Genomic DNA, 17,314 nt, shown 5'->3' on the forward strand with positions numbered 1-17,314 from the left:
ATTGGGGAGTTAATCACTTTGACCCAAGGGAAAAGTCCCCATGACACATAACTGGGGGTTGTCCTGTTAAAATAGGCTGGAAACATGATCCTGCAACAAAAGCCATACAAAAAGATTTATGGGTCTAAAGGTAGTCCGTGAGTGATGTTGACTTGTCTTTGCATGAAATGTATTACAGGTATGGTATTCAGAATGCTCAGGACCTAGGAATTTCCAGATATTGGATCTTTCTGTAATTTGGGTCTTCATATCTTAAGTCTACTAGAAAATCAATTAAAAATGCAGAGACTGGGTAGAACAAGGTAAAACAGATGCCTTACCAACTGTCACTTGTTGCTTCTCTCTCGGAGGAGAGGACACTTGGATGGTCAGGATGTTTTTGCCCAGGCTTCCTCGCCTCTGTACAGTGGTCAGTACTCGTCCCTTGGCAGGCTGAGAGGCTACATTCTTGATACCAAGTATAAACTCCTTGTGCAAATTGCGGCTGCTTGGAATTGCCAACTTAGTAGGTAAAGGCTGAAAAAAAGGGAGGTGGGGTTAAAGAGATTTTTATCACCTTTCAAAAATAGCCAAAGCCTAATAAGGGTAAGGGCACACCTGGAGATTCAGCGAGATTTAGTCGCCCGACGACCAATTGCCTCTACTTTGCGGCAACTAATCTCCCTGAACTGCTTCCCCATGTCTTCCGCCTGCTTCAATGAAAAAACGACTGCGCCAATGCACTCGTGGCACTTCAATTTCCGAAGTCACCCGAAGTTTGCTCGTGAGGAAACCGGGCGACTTCAGAAATCGGAGTGCCGCGAGTACATTGGCGCAAGCTTTTTTCATTTAAGTCCGTTCGGGGAGATAAGTCGCCCCAAAAAAGAGGTGATTACTCGCCGGGCGACGAAATCTCCCCGAATCACCCAGTGTTACCTTACCCTAAGGAAAGGGGCAGACGGGCAGATTCGGGGAGATTTAGTCGCCTGTCGACTGCCTTCTTCCTGCTTGAATGAGAAAACGCCAGCGCAATGCATTTCGATTTCCTAAATCTCCCCAAATCTGCCCGTCTGCCCTTAGCCTAAAGAATTAGGCAACAGAATAATTAGTAACCCCTTTTAAGCCAAACTTCTAAAATCTATATGATTAAAAGCTAAACAGTTGTTAGCTTACAGGTACAACTCTCGAAGACTCATGGCTCATTAACAAAAGGGAACCGTGATATCCATGGGATAGTGGATTCCACACTACACGGATCTCAGCCTGCAGAGAAACGCAGTGTTCAGGGGTGTAACTATTGAGGAAGCAGACCCTGCAGCTGCAAGGGAGCCCTGTGTAGACTTCCCATTCAGCCCTAATTAAAGGAACAGTAACAAAAAAAAATCTTTTAGGGGCTGTTACTGACGAGCGTTTTTACCTGCGCTCCCCTGCGTTCCGTTTTTCTGCGTTCAGCCGCAGGGGAGCGCAGGAATAGACGCATTACATTTTTTCCAATGGAGCTGTTCTCACACAAGCGCGTGTAGGCGGGTCCGGACTGAGAATTAAAATAGGTCCTGCCATTTCAGGTAAAAGAGGCCCAATCAGCCCACACAGAGGCCCAAACAGCCCCCACCAGCCCACTAAATAGTGACTTTCTGAATACACTATTGCTTGCAGCCACACAACAAAGACAGGTTTTGGTTCCCCATAAGGCTGGCCTAGCTGCTAATTGGTTCCTATGCCAGTAGGGTTTTGGGGGAAATTTTAAGTAAATCAGAAAATACAGAAATACTGAGAAGCTTCTCGAGTATAACAATTTTTGATTGTCAGTTTTCCTCCTGGATTACTGCCATTCCATGGAACTGTTGAAACGGTTCCAGGTAAAAAGGGAATGTCTGCTTCGACAGGCCTGAATGAGGAATAATTGGCTTTAGAGCAATAAAGCATACCTACTCTCATGAAAGGGCGTGTTGCCACATTCACATATTGATCCCTGTCCAACTGTTATTGTACTGCAGGGATATATATGAGATTTAGAGGCAAATTAGGTCAGAGTAAAATGATAACAGTGCAGACATGTCTCTCACTACATAATTGAAGAGTATAAGCAGCAGAAAGTGAGTTATTACTAACAAGAAACGAAGATTTACTAACTTGCCTAATCTGAATCTTACAAATATTGAAATGTTTATTGTCCTTGAACTCTTATCTAAGGTAATTCCCACCACTTAGGGCAGATACATATGCTGCTATTTCAGGAGATTAGTCGCCCAGTGACAAAACGCTTCTTCTTCGAGCGACTACTCCGAACGGCCTTCCCTCCGGCTAGAATGTACATCGACGTCGGGACGGCACTTAGAACGATTCGTTTTCCGAAGTCGTCTGAAGTTGCCTCACGAGGAAACTCTGGGCAACTTCGGAAAGTGATCCGAGCCATCCTGCCAGCGATTACCATTCTAGCCGATGGGGAAGGCAGTTCAGGAAGATTCGCCCGAAAAAGAAGCGATTTGTCACTGGCCGACTAATCACCTGAAATACCTGTAGCAGCCCTTAGAAGCAGGGCATCAGAGCACCCACCAGAGCAGCTAAAATACCCTGTCTTGCTGCCTATTATTCTGTTAATAGGCTACTGGGGGGGTGCAAAGAGGCACAACTTGCACAGCAGTAAAAAGAGGGCACTTGGGGAACGTAAGAAAATGTCTAGCTTCACATAAAATATCAAAATTTGATATATATATTTTTTAAAAAAAAAAAAGCTGTTTGCGCTTTTAAAAAAGTGAGCTCATACATTTGCTTGAATGTTTGAACTGTAATTTGTTTACTGCTGTGCCTGGAAGCAGTTTTTTTAAACCCATCAATGAAAAACACATGGGTTGCACAACCACAAGAAAAATATTCTGTGCAGGCAGAGAAAGCAGTGTTTCAGCGGATCTGGATGCAAATAGTTTATGTATTAATGTATTTCACCAGACTTTAACTAAACATTGATGGACATTGGCAATATAAATAATAGGTTTCTGGAAATTATAAGAGCAGCCGTAAGAGGGTAATAACAAACCAAAAAACCTGTTGTCACACAGGGCAAAACTTTCAAAATTCGTGATAAATGCCCCTACCAAGTAGATTAAACACCAGGTGCAATATTTGGGTGCTTTGTTTTCCCATAAGCACCAAACATAATTCATAAACGGAGAGAATTTAAATGAGTAGGCAGGGTTTCCATGACCCAGGGCTTCCCATGAAAACACAACATTTACATATCCACAATATGGGCAAAACACAATTTACTCAAGCCAGCAACAAGTTGATAATATAAAAGTACATTTCCTGAACCACCCTAAGGGACTTAAAACAGTAACATTTTTTTTTTTAGGCTAAACTACCATGCAGCCTCCCTACGGAGGAGTTTGAATGGCAAATTTAGTTTATGAAGCCTTACACTTTGCATTTTTATGTAATGGATATAATGAAAAGATGAGACAGTCTATGAATTCTGCTCTCTATATTACTTGGTAGCTATGGAAGGCTATGACATAGTTCATTACTGGTAGATACACAGCACATATTGGACAATTAATGCACAAAGAAGTAGTGTGAGAATAAAATAAGCACCTTCCTGAGGTGACACAGATAAGTTAAGGTAAGCGACAGAGACACTGTGTTGGTATGGTGCCCATCATACCACAATATTATTTTCTTTGCACCACTATAACCACAGTCATGTTCTTGGAGAATTTGAATAACCAATGAATGGAAGGATAGCTGAACACCTAGGCGCACAGGTATGATATTAAATATATTGCAGCAATCAAGTAAACAAATGGATGCTGCCAACTCTCCAAACAGACTCACACACACCCAGAAACAACATGAGGATTAAATCCTGAACGCATTCTTTTCAAAGAGACACATAAACCATATTCTGTGTTACGCTTGGCTTGTTTTGTGCACTGAACTTCCAATGAGGGTGCTCCAACTCACAACTACCCTATCAAGTAGCTATTGGCGTTAACAGCAGAAAGATAAGGGGATGGTCAAAATGACTGAACTCTGAAAAATATTCATATTAAAAAAAAAAACAATGGCAAACTGCCTTACACAGCACAATTGTTGGAAGAAACAATATACAGTAGCCCATCATTCTAAATAAATGGCAGCTAAACTTTCATCAAGGAGGACATAATCTCTAAAACTGGCCATACAGGAGCCCATAAAAGCTTATTGGTCTGTGTGTGGGGCCCTCCAACCGGCTTTCCCCCAATCGATATCTGGCTGAAAGTCGAGCAGATGTCAATCAGGCAGGGTTAAAAATCCAGTCGGATCGTGGCCGCATCTGATTGCCTGCATTATTATACCGATCATTGGGCCCTAGGGCACATGATCAGATCAGCCATACATCGCCCACCATGTGGGCATACGTTTATGCAATTCTCCCGCTGTCTGCCATGATAAGCAACTTCAGGTGTTTTTGTTTTTAAAAAATCATTAAAACATGGTTAACAGCAAATACCAACACAACGTGGCAGTGGTTAGTGGTAAATAAGTGGCACACTACAAATAACGGACATATATTTTCTCTATATAAACTTTTTAACTCACTTGGAATGATCTACAGAAACTTCACTACTACACTTGTACTCATTCCATAGTTATTGTGCAGTGCTTATAGTGTATTAGGTATTATTAACCTATTGGTCAAGATCCAAAACCTAGTCCCCATAATATTTTCTCATACAGTAACATTATTTTCTTCAATGGGACATTAATAAATTGAAATATTGAGTAAAACCAAAACAAAGTTCTTGTATGCAGAGGATGAGCCCCACATTTAGAAACTGTAGTATACTGTTGGTTTGTGCACAAACAGGGTAGTGCTTGGCTGCCCACAAATACATTACATTCACTAATCACACTCTATACACTTATCATGTGATTATACACAAACTTCAACAGGAAAAAAACCATTTGGAGTAGATAAACATACATCAGATGTACTTGGCACTGAGAGTCATTACAGAACTTATCGGTCACCCCATTTCCAAGAAATGTAACTATTAAAGAGAGCTTTCTGGCAACGAGAACTACAATATGAAACTCATTGAGTACAGTGTCACTCTACTGGCAGTGTCAGAAGGCTCATTATACACATGGCAGAACATGTGGTGACTATAAAACTGATAATTAAATAAAAGCCAGGTGCATTCACAAAAGATACAGTTTCATATCAATCCCCAGTAAATTCCAATCAGCTGGCAAACCCATTTAATAACCCCCCATACTAGAATCCCCTTCTGTTGCCAATACACAGCATAAGCCAAATGCAAGGAACAGTATTTCTTCCTTACATAACCCAACGTTTCTGCTTCCAGTCATGATCTGGCTCGATCAGGCCCAATGTCATGATATATTGACAATTTAGAAATCTGTAGGGATGATAGAAGATCCCCACAGTAATCCTATAGGAAGATATCCAGGTAAGAGGAAAAGCAAATTGGCACAGACTCTTCACGGATGTTTATTGAGCAGTGTAACTAATACAACTGTGCCAAGGAAACTCGGGGCATCCCATACACAGAGGAAAAGTAATAAGCAGGCTTAGTATATACAAAGGAGCACAATAAAACCTTTTGTCCGTTCTATTTTGTTTCTCTGCTTTATACTCATACGCCAAGAGTCAGAAGATTATGTTGACCGGAAAAAAACCATATCCTTATTGGTATGCATACAGTGAAGAACATAAACACATTATATAGAACAAGCAGTGCATATGAACTAGAGTAGTGCTCACACATTGCCTAATGGAGGCTTCCATCATAGCCTCATTATCTGCTCATACAAGTTACACCCATTCCCTGACAGTTTCTATTCCTGGCAGTTTCCATTTAGCAAATTTCAACATGCCGTTCTAAGCGCTAGGCAAGATAGGCTACACTATACAGGCACATACTTCCAACCTGTGGATTCCTATAAATGTCAGAGGTACTGATGAAGACACCATAGACAGTCTTTAAAATAAATGTATTTATTTATTCATTGGGCCTGTGAGAGAGCTGTTTGGGTCTCTCTGTACCAGATATGCCAGAGCCTAGTTTGAATCCCAGGCCTGGCACTTAACTTCTTACCTTTACACTTTCATCCCACATGACACACAAATGATTACTTGGTCCAAATCATCCTAGGAGGTTTATTTTGCTAAAATTATTCTGAACACCAAGCATGGTGATATTTTTCACTATGCCCAATGATAAGTTGGTTAGAGATAGTTATGTTGTGCACATATGGCACTAGCCTGACCACTGAGGATGTGATTTCCTCTATTGATTGAACCAAAGGCTGTCAATTTACTAAGGAAGCCCCATACACCAGAGTTAATAGAGTGTAGGTGAAAATCAATCAATCTGCATGACAAGTCCGTGTGTTGCCATACTGTCAGAATACAGGGTGGACACCTAAAGATCTGGATTCTATTTTCAGTTTCTACATAAATGCCTGTGACTCCATAACCCTGTACTACACCTTATTTCGTCTTATGCTTTTGCTTCTCACACATTAAAAAGAAAGGGGTGCTGCTTTGATGCAGTTGACATACCGTCTTTCTAAGCCCTGACTGTAAACTACATTTTTGGGAGATGAAAACAATGGTCACAAACTTGACTTTAGAAATAAAGCAATTTAGCCACCGCAATAACCCTTCCCTTTCTTAAATACACAGTATTTACAGCTAATAGCTGCAATAATACATACAACCTATTACTTTTAGCTGGCTAAATAGCCCCAGGAATGACCTGCCATTAAACTTATTATTTACCTCCCACCCAGAGAAACATGGAGCTGTGCATGCACCCAAAACAAATTACAATTTACATTCTGAGCAATGCAAATTAATGTTGAAAGGTCACAGATAAGGCTGCAGAACCAGCCCTTCTGTCTAAATTCTATGCGCATGCCCTTAGGGTATGTATTATAAACCCATGGACCTATGTGCAGTGCACCTCTTCAACATTCACTGGTATGTTAAATGTGTGCAATGCTGCACCTTCAGGATTAAAGTTCTAAATTAAGCATTTGCACCTACAGGTGATGGCCTGTTATGGATTATCTTGGAATGTGATATTAGCCTGTGACCGATAACATGGCAGTTCCAGTTTGGGTGACTTTTCCAGTTTTTTTGCTGTTTTCCTTAATGAAAATCAACAGCTTTCACTAGAAGTGGTTCCCAGAGTTAACACTACTACTGGTACATAGTAAAACTTCCCACACAGCATAATAAACAAACTTGAAAGTTCTCGTAGTAAAAGAATTGGCAAGCCCAGGCATCTGCAACTTTTTTTTTTCCCAGGTGGTGCAGAACTACAACTTCCAGGATCATCCAAACTATTGTTATGGGATCCTAGAGATGTAGCCGTGTTACCTGCTAGACACTTTGGGGGTTATTTATAAGACCTAATGCCAAAAACTATTTTTACTATAAAATTTGAATTTTTATTGGAAATTTTTTTTTTAATTTTTAGTGATTTATTATACCCAGAGGCTGCTACAAGTCCAAATCCAAAATTACTCCATCTCCAAGCTGAGAAGGTCCTGTAGAAGTCAATGCCAAAGGTCCCATTTCAAATTTGAAGATATCATGGTCTGCAGAGTTTCGGCCACAAGTCAAAAAATTCGGGGGTTCTGAGCAATTTCGCAAAAAAATTCATGCTTTTCGGGCATAAAATCCGAAAAATATGGGTTATTTTTAAAAAAAAAAAAAAAAAAAATCCGAAAATACTCCATCTCCAAGCTGTCGAGGTCCTGTAGCAGTCAATGGCAAGGGTCCCATTTCAAATTTGAAGATATCATGGTCTGCACTGCATTCGGGGATTTGAGCAATTTCACGAAAAATGTAATTACGGGTAGACAACCCAAAAAATTTTGGGGATTTCAAGCATTTTGCGCACAAAACTTTTTTTAAAAAAAATCTGGATTCTAGTTTGGTCGGACCTTTTTTTTCTTAAAAAATCTGAAAAAAAGAGCGTATTTTGATAGCCTTTGGCTAATAGTACGATATAGACAAAAATGCTAAGTGGATCTGCACTACAAATGCATTAGAACATCATCAATTTCATACTAAATTCTTAAAAGTTTCAAAGCTGAATATTTGTGGATTTTTTATCCGTAAAACCTGCATCCAAAAAGCTTCACAATATGAGAGTACCGTTTTCCAGTCTTATTTATTCGGACTATTCAAGGATTACCTTTTTCTCTAAATTAATAATCATAATCCGAATTACTTTAAGACTTTCAGGTCCCGAAGCATTGTAGATAATAGATCCCCTTGCTGTATTTACAAGAACATTCAATACAAACAAGCATCAGAACAGAGAAAATATTGCCCGTGGGGATTTTTCCTAAGCAATGAACTATCCCATTGCTTCCCTGCCAACATACATAAGGAGACCAACACACAAACATGTATAATTGTGAATGATGACAATTACCCTGCTGACACTTAAATACTAGCATATTCCAAAGAGTTTGTGAAGCACAAGATACAAAATACTTACCACTATGTTAGCCAAGATATCCATATCTCCAGATACAGTAACTCCCTTAGCTTCCTTAAGAGATTCTGCTTTGTCAAATGGAGGGTGAATAATTCCGTTCTGCTTAATTTTGTCTGGCCCCATAAGCTCCACATTTAGTGCACTGGGCTTTGCAGAAGTTCTTGTCTTTTCACTCTTATTTTCTGTCAATCTGGAGCTTGCCGTGCAAGTTAAGGCAGCAGCAGCAGAGGAGCGTGTTGAATTTGTAGAACTCGCTTTCTCAGTCTCATCTTGAGTGTGCTTTAAAGCAGCAGCTCTGGGAACCTTACCTAAAGCATGTTTTGAATGGGTTGGGACATGTGCAGCCCGGGTAGGGAAGAGCTGCTTAGTAATTGGTTGCTTTTGAGATTTAGCAATAGCTGCTTCTAATTTAACTTCTTGGTCGATCACAGACCTTTTTGGAACAGTTTTGACAGTAGAGGACAACGGTCGTGGAGACTGGGCAGGTGAAGATGTATTAGACCATGATGGAGGTGATCTAGGTGATGTTTTAGAAGCAGATGGATTATTGTCCTTTACTAGTAAGGACGGTCTAGTGAACACTTTTGCTTTGACATTTTTAAAATTGGGTTTAGGAAAGCTTATAACTTCATTTTTCTTTGCTTTGCCAACTACAGACACTACTGCAGGTTTCTTATTGGTTGTCTTTGTTGCGGTATTGCCGTCAGAGCCACATCTCTGTCCTTCCAGGTTATCCTTAACAGCTTCAAGATTCTGCTGGAGCTTTTTGTTCTCTGTGATACTGTCCAGCACTGGGACAGAGAAGGTTATATTTTTAGATTCAGGCAATGGAGTGGAGGTGAAAGCTTTAGACCCAATTCCTGAATGGGGGCTACAAATTATAAATGTCTCTTCAGAGTTTTGCCCTGATCCATTACTCAACAAATCCTTTAACTCTGAACTGAAAGAATCAGGTCTAGCAGGGGACTCTAAGGAATGTGCTTCGCCATTAATTTCTTTGTTTTTAATACTGTTTTTATTGTTAATTCGTTCTGAGACACGTTCTTCCAGGGGCGTCGCAGGGACAGAATCTGAAACAAATTCCTCCTGAGATGTCTCTGGAGCAGAATCCTCTTTTTCAACATCTCTGCTTAATCTAAGGTTTGGAAGGGGTGATTCCTCAGCTTTATCAGTAACCCTACAAGCATTCACTTCTAGCATCACTTCACTGGTTTCATTTGTAAATACGCTGTTCTCAGGAGTTAGAAAGATTTTACTCTGTGGAGTCTCGTTGGAATTATTTTGATGAGGCACTTCAAGATAATTCAGGTCTCCTAAGGAAAGTCCAGCACCCTGACAAAAACCAGAATTATTGTCCATCTTCTCTACAGACCCTGTAAACACATCAATTGAACTATTGGGTAATATTGAACCTTCCAGTATTGAAGCGCTGAGGGGCTTCTCGGAACCACTTGAAACCAAACTATTCTTTCTCATACACATTTCATCTGTAAAATCCAACGACAAAGCTAAAATGCCAAAGCTTGAATTGCGTTCATATTTGTTATCGGTGTTGCCAATATCTGCCAGATTACTTGTTTCATTCCCACACAGTTTTTCAGCATCACCAAGGCATGCCTGAACAGTCCATTTGGGCTCCATTTTGCACAAATAATCAGTGGATTCCTGTACACAGAAAGACTGCTCAGCACTCTGGCTGTATGCACTGTCCTTATCTGTGATCGCACCAAGACTCTTATGGATTTCATTGGATCCCAAAGTTTGGATTGGTACAGGGGGAGAGCATAAAATGTCTTGCATTTTATTACAGAGTTTATTGTTAATATAATCAACCGTTTCATCTTCCTCCTCTGTATTTTCAAGCAAAAGGCTGGAATTAACAGTTTTACGTCCCTTATCAGATTTTAGATTAAAGGCGTCACAGTATTCGGCTGCATTACCTATATAGTCCAAAGTGCTGTCCAGCTCCAAGGCATTGGGGCTCTGTAATAAATAATGTCTGTGGGCCTCATTGTCACTCTGTTGGTCCAAAATGGAATGGTCGTTCACCCCAGGACCCTGACCATTAACATTTACATTCCATTCATATTTGGGGCAGCTGGCAATATTCTTACTTTCAGAATTATTTCCATTGTTATCATCCAAACACAAAGGGTTCTGAAAAACATTCTTTTTAGTTGCTGTTGTCTGCACACTCATCCTGGTACCTGCATTACTCTTTTCACGACATTCTATTTACAAGATCAGGTTTCTCACTGGCAAATATTCAGTGCAGGCAAGCTCCTGTCAGACGCCCAAAAATCCAGTTGTTTGCTTCACTCTATAAAACAAATGCAGAAACAGCAATTAAAAATTAATCTACGCACACACAGGTATGGGATTGGTTATCTAGAAAACCTATTATAGAGAAAGCTCTGAATTGCGGGAAGGATGCCTCCTATAGAATCCATTTTAATCAAATGATTTTTTTTTTTTAAATTATTCCCTTTTTCTCTGTAATAATAAAACAGTACCTTGTATTCAGGGGCGTATCTATAGAGGAAGCAGACCCTGCGGCTGCAGGGGGGCCTAGGAGGTATAGGGGCCCCACGAGGCCCTAATTCATATACAATTTCAATAAATATTGGAGAAACAAGTCAACATTTTGGGGGCCTGAAAAATAATTTGCTTTGGGGCCCAGTAATATCTAGTTACGCCACTGCTTGTATTTGAACTCAACTGATATGTTATTAATCTTTATTGGAGACAAAACAATCCTATTGGGTTTATTTAATGTTTAAATGATAATACATGCCCCAGGCATAGATGAAGTTATGTGATTTTCATGCCGTGGCAAGCTCTGGTTACAATATTGCATGTTGATCTCGTGTTTGCCTTGCCATTGACCCCAACCTACCATGTTCATGGACCCTCTTGCAGTGCTTGAGATAGGCTCTATGTACTATATATAATAACAAGAGCTTAGCATTCAGATCAGTGCAAATTGACCATCAATGTGTGTAGCAAAACAGTCTTATCCAATGTATCACAAAGGGAATGTGCCGGTTATGCAATAATGCTCATGCATGTAGAACTAATAAATGGCCTACTAGAGCTAGAATAGAGATCAGTAACCTGTGGCATCTACTAACTACTGAGCTACAACCAGGGCCGCCATTAGAAATCACGGGGCCCCGTACAACAAAATTTTTGGGGCCCCCTGGGCCCCGCCCACACTGACGACCAAGCTCCGCCCCATATCCCGCCCACATCGCCGTTAAAAGACCACACAGACATCAGCGCTAAAAAAGTAACCCCCCCCCCACACAAGTTGTAAAAAGCTATTGATGGTCAGGGCCCCCTTATAAAAAAATTGGGGCCCCAAAAAAAAAAAATTAAAATTTTTTTTTTTAAAAAACATTGGTGGCAGGGGCCCCCTGTTAAAAAAAACTTGGGGCCCCAACAAAAAAAATGTAAAAAAAACTAAAAAATAAACAAACATTGGTGGCAGGGGCCCCCTTCTAAGTTAAAAACAAATTGGGGCCCCAAAAAAAAATTTGAAAAAAAATTAATTTTTTTTTGAAAAAAAAAAAAACATTGGCGGCAGGGGCCCCCTTATAAGTTAAAAACAAATTGGGGCCCCAAAAAAAATTTTTAAAAAAAAAAAATTTTTTTGAAAAAAAAAAAAAACATTGGCGGCAGGGGCCCCCTTATAAGTTAAAAACAAATTGGGGCCCCAAAAAAAAAAATTTGGAGAAAAAAAAATTTTTTTGAAAAAAAAAAATGGTGGCAGGGGCCCCCTTACAAGTTAAAAACAAATTGGGGCCCCAAAAAAAATTTAAAAAAAAAAAATTTTTTTTGAAAAAAAAAAAAAACATTGGCGGCAGGGGCCCCCTTATAAGTTAAAAACAAATTGGGGCCCCAAAAAAAAAAATTTGGAGAAAAAAAAATTTTTTTGAAAAAAAAAAACTGGTGGCAGGGGCCCCCTTACAAGTTAAAAAAATTTGGGGCCACCAAAAAGAAAATTAATTTTTTTTAAAAAAAAAAAACCCAAAAAAAACCAATGGTGGCAAGGGGCCCCTTACGAGTTAAAAAAAAAATTGGGGCCCCAAAAACAAAAGTTTTAAAAAAAAGATTGGTGGCAGGGGCCTATAGAATATTAAAATAATACATTGGTGGCCAGGGGATTAAAAAAAAAAAAAACACAAACTGGTGTTCAGTAGAATTGAACTCATGGCTTCAGTACTTCAACTTCGCCTCCTTTCGTGACTTCGGGTCTTTTCACCGCTTCAGGACTTCGGCTTTGGCTGTTTTCGTGACTTCGGGTCTTTGCGCTGCTTCAGGACTTCGGCTTCGGCTGTTTTCGTGACTTCGGGTCTTTTCGGCGCTTCGTGACTTCGGGACTTCGGGACTTCGGCTTTTTCCGTGACTTCGGGTCTTTTCGTCGCATCGGCTTCGGCTTTTCGGCACTTCCGCATTCGGCACTGAAGAGGCAAGACGTACGGCTCGGGCGCTCGTAAGGGGGGCCCGGATCTTCAAAAAAATGCAGCGCTGCCGGGCCCCCCTTCATGCCCGGGCCCGGTACGCTTGTCCCCCCTGTCCCCCCCCTGATGGCGGCCCTGGCTACAACTCATGGAACCCTCCAACAGCCAACATTTCCGATCAAGAAGGATCTAGGACACACTGCAACAAAGCAGTTTATCCTGTACCTTCAGCCTGCTGCCTGGTGTAATGTTAGTAGGGGGAGGTTTTAGAGTGGGGGGCCCTGAAGTGAAACATGACCTACTATATCAGTAGCTATCTGTGGTTGCCATCAGCCCTGATACTTTGGTGCGATTTTGAAAAGATGAACATAAATATATCCCATTTAAAATGCTTCCCTTTGCTTCTACAAAAAGTATTTCTAAATACAGTACTTTTGGTACCTATGCATAACAGATGGAATGATTTTAAGGACAAGCAGGGCTTAAACAGTGTTTATGAAATCCTATTGGTGTACTAAATGGGACTGTTGTGGGCAATTTGTTTTGATTACTTTACTACTTGTGCAAAAATGAAAACAAAGACCTGATTGGTTGTTAAAGGCATGTGATGTACAGGCTTGCTTGAAATAAAATCAGTCAATGGTTTGAAACTGGGTAATAAACTTAAAAATACAATCAGTCTGAAAACAAAATAACTTGTGAAAAAATCATATAACACTACTGAAGGCCATTATAAAAAAAAAAAGAAAAGGAAAGCAATGGGATTTTGCAGTGAAAGGGTAAATATGATATGTTATGAGAGGGCTGCGAATTAAATCATACATCAGAAAAAAAAAATAGTTTTGCGAAGAACTATATTTGCATTTTCCACAGAATTGATCAGTAGTGATGGGCGAATTTGTCCGGTTTCGATTCGCCGAAAAATAAGCAAATTTCCTGCAAAACGCAGAAAAATTCACAAATTCTGACACCCGTGTCAATTTTGACAACAGCGTTAAAGTCAATGGGCGTCCAAATGTTGACGCATGACAGTTTTAACGATAACGACTTTTCAGACGCGCGTCCAAATTTTTTTGTTGCTGCCGAATTTTTGCCGGCAAATTTTCGCGGCAGTTTCATGAATTTATTCGCCGCTGACGAAACGCTGAAATTCACTGTGAATTTGTGCCTGCCGAATTTATTCGCCCATCACTATTGATCAGCCCTAATACAAGTGCTCAACTTACAACAGTCTCATGGAAAGTTCTTCCTTTGTGACGCAGTCACCTTGGCTTTGTACTCCTGTGAGTATGGTGCTCACCCACCCCATGTGAGCCATTTCCTATCTGAACTACAGTACTACCCCATATTTGCCCTTGACTTTTGTAACCACCTTTACCTTCTCCCCACACACATTAATAGATTTTCTGTACACACTTGCCAATACTGAGATTGACAGAATCTATCACCACACATGCCATATAACCCTATGGGGCAAATTCACTAAAGCGTGAAGCGGCTAGCGCAGATTCTCCAGCGTGATGTCGTTTCGTTACTTCGCTGATTTACTAAGGGGTTGCTGGCGTAAATTCGCTAGCGAAGTGGACCTACTCTAGCGCTACTTCGCACCCTTACTCCAGGCGAAGTTGCACTATGGCGAAGGGACGTAACTACGCTAATTCACTAGCTTGCGCATTTTAATCAACGTTACCTCTTGCGCCAGACTTGCCTTCGCCACCTCAGACCAGGTGAAGTGCAATAGAGTAGATAGGGCTTGCTTCAAAAAAAGTTGAAATTTTTCCTAAGTCCCAAAAAACGCTGGTGTCTTACTATTTTAAGGGTGATAGGCTGAAAAAGATTGTAAATGTTTTTGGGGTTACCCTCCTTTCCCCCTACATTTCCGAACATATGGCACCTAAACTATACAGTGGGCAGATGTATAGGCAAAATAACACCTCTATTTTATTCTATGAAGCTTTCCCAGGCTTGTGTAGTGTAATGTATTTGCTGCTACATATACGTCTATTGTACTTTAACTTGGCACCGTATGCAAATTAGGCATAGCTATCTTAACTTCGCTTTGCTTGATAAATTACCGCTAGCGCAACTTCGCTACCTTTCGCCTCTCTGAACGCAACTTCAGATTTTAGTGAGCTGCGAGGCCAATGCTGGCAACTCTTCGGAGGTAAGTAAATTTGCCCCATTGTCTCAAACTTCTCATCTTTGAATCTGTAAGTTTGTGAGTACAATCTTCCTCCTGCTGTATTTTAACACAATTTAATTGCTTGTATGAAATGTTAGGTCTAGTACACGTATGGGATCCTTTTTAGCAATCAGTAGAAGATTGCGCTATTAAATCCATAATAACCACACATAGATGGTCTATACCCTCCTCACAGGACGGAACAATGGTTAGGAAGATGGTTGAAAGGGAACACATTTCTAAAGTTCTTTTTAGAGGTGCGCTTCTGCTTTTGTCTGCTAAGAATTTTATGGGTTCACGAAGGCAGAATAACTTTGAATTTCAACCACAAAACAAATTATCTGTACATATGGATAAACCAAATCCATAATTTTTTGGTTTGTTGGAAAAACAAAATACTTGGAAGAACACCAAACCCGAATCTGAACCCCAATATGCATGTTTAAATTTGACAAAGCAAATGAATGAATTCTGTTGTGTTCAGTGTTCAATTGTCCAAATCACACATGACTAAGGGTTCAAAGGTTTGAAAATCCCGTCTGACAAGGAAAACGGGTCAAATAATCGGATTAGGCAGATTTGGCCCTGCATGTAGGTGGAGTCGTGCAAAGATCCTCTCATTTAGAGACCTAACAACATGAATGATTTGTATATGGTCCTCTTTATACTGTTGTACACAGAACACAATGAAAATCCTACAGGTTTCTACCAAGTAAGAAATGCATATTATTAAAAACAAATATTTTAACCGCCAAAAGAATTCCAGACTCATGAGAAACCGAGTTAGTTATATTACAGGTATAGGATTATACAAAATGCTTGAAAAGTGGGGGTTTTAATTTAAGGGATCTTCCTTTAATTTAGATCAGGATGCCGTAGGATTGCTAAATATTTAAACATTATTATTTTTAGGGAGGCACCGAATCCAGGATTCGTTTCGGGATTCAGGCCAGGATTCGGCCTTTTTGAGCAGGATTCGGCCCGGCCGAACCGAATCCGAGTTTACATATGCAAATTAGGGGCGGGGAGGGAAATTGCATGACTTTTTATCACAAAACAAGGAAGTAAAAAATGTTTTCCCCTTCAAACCCCTAATTTGCATATGCAAATTAGGATTCGGTTTGGTATTCGGCCAAATCTTTCGTGAAGGATTGGTGGGTTCGGCCGAATCCAAAATAGTGGATTCGGTGCATCCCTAATTATTTTGCCACCATAACAGATTCATACAGCTTAGTTAATAACACAGTACCTTGTACGTGATCCTTTTACAGGGAAAAGGGAAATCATTTTTAAAAATCAGATTTTCTCAAAATAGTCTTTATGGTAGATGGCATTCCCATAATTTGGAGGATAACCAATTTCCGGATTAAGGAATTCCATATCTTTAGCACTTATTACCATAACAACCCATCTTGTGGCAAATCGTTTTTTAACCTAGCAGGAAGGAATAGAAATGAAGCAAGCAGCTAGTGATAGAAATAGTAATGGTTTACAACACACCAATGGCTTTTTCAAGCACAAAGCGCCTGAGTGATTGCCTGAGGGCAATGCCATTCTGGAGCCACATTTGAGCTCTTTAAAATCATGAACCCCAAAAATGCAGTTGTCCATAAAGGAAAAGTAAATCATAGTTAACATTTCAATTAATGAAAGAAAATGTCATTTGGAAAAACCTTTAAAGTTAAAAGGAATTGTTCAGTGCAAATATAAAAAAACTGGGTAAATAGATAGGCTGTGCAAAATAAAAAATGTTTCTAATATAGTTAGTTAGGCAAAATGTAATGTATAAAGGCTGGAGTGACTGGATGTCTCACATAACGGAACAGAACACTACTTCCTGCTTTTCATCTCTCTTGGTTTCCACTGATTGGTTACCAGGCAGTAACCAATCAAAGACTTGAAGGGGGGGGCAAATGACCCATAACTGTTGCTTTTTAATCTGAGCTGAATGCTGAGGATCAATTGCAAACTCGCTGAACAGTTATGTCCCATGTGGCCCCCCTTCAAATCACTGACTAACTCATAATTAAAGAGCTGAAAAGCAGGAAGTAGTGTTCTGTTCGATATACAGTCACTCCACCCTTTATACATTACATTTTTGCCAATTAACTAGATATATCAGAAACATTTTTATTTTGCACAGCATATTTACCCAGTTTTTATTTTTA

General features: G+C 40.0%; 1 protein-coding gene across 3 annotated transcripts in view; it reads right to left on the reverse strand.

Annotated features, from left to right (window-relative positions):
- LOC108706610 (microtubule-associated tumor suppressor 1 homolog) overlaps positions 1-17,314 on the reverse strand; it is a 72,599-nt gene that overhangs the window by 22,320 nt on the left and 32,965 nt on the right. For all 3 annotated transcript variants that reach the window (XM_018243172.2, XM_041579497.1, XM_018243173.2), the window contains exons 2-3: positions 8,502-10,821; positions 321-516 (exon numbers count right to left, since the gene is read on the reverse strand). In XM_018243172.2, coding sequence (XP_018098661.1) covers positions 321-516; positions 8,502-10,700 — 2,395 coding nt within the window. In that variant the 5' untranslated portion in view covers positions 10,701-10,821. The remainder of the gene's footprint in view (positions 1-320; positions 517-8,501; positions 10,822-17,314) is intronic.

The sequence above is a fragment of the Xenopus laevis genome, chromosome 1S, assembly GCF_017654675.1.
Source record: "Xenopus laevis strain J_2021 chromosome 1S, Xenopus_laevis_v10.1, whole genome shotgun sequence".
Classification (NCBI taxonomy): Eukaryota; Metazoa; Chordata; class Amphibia; order Anura; family Pipidae; genus Xenopus; species Xenopus laevis.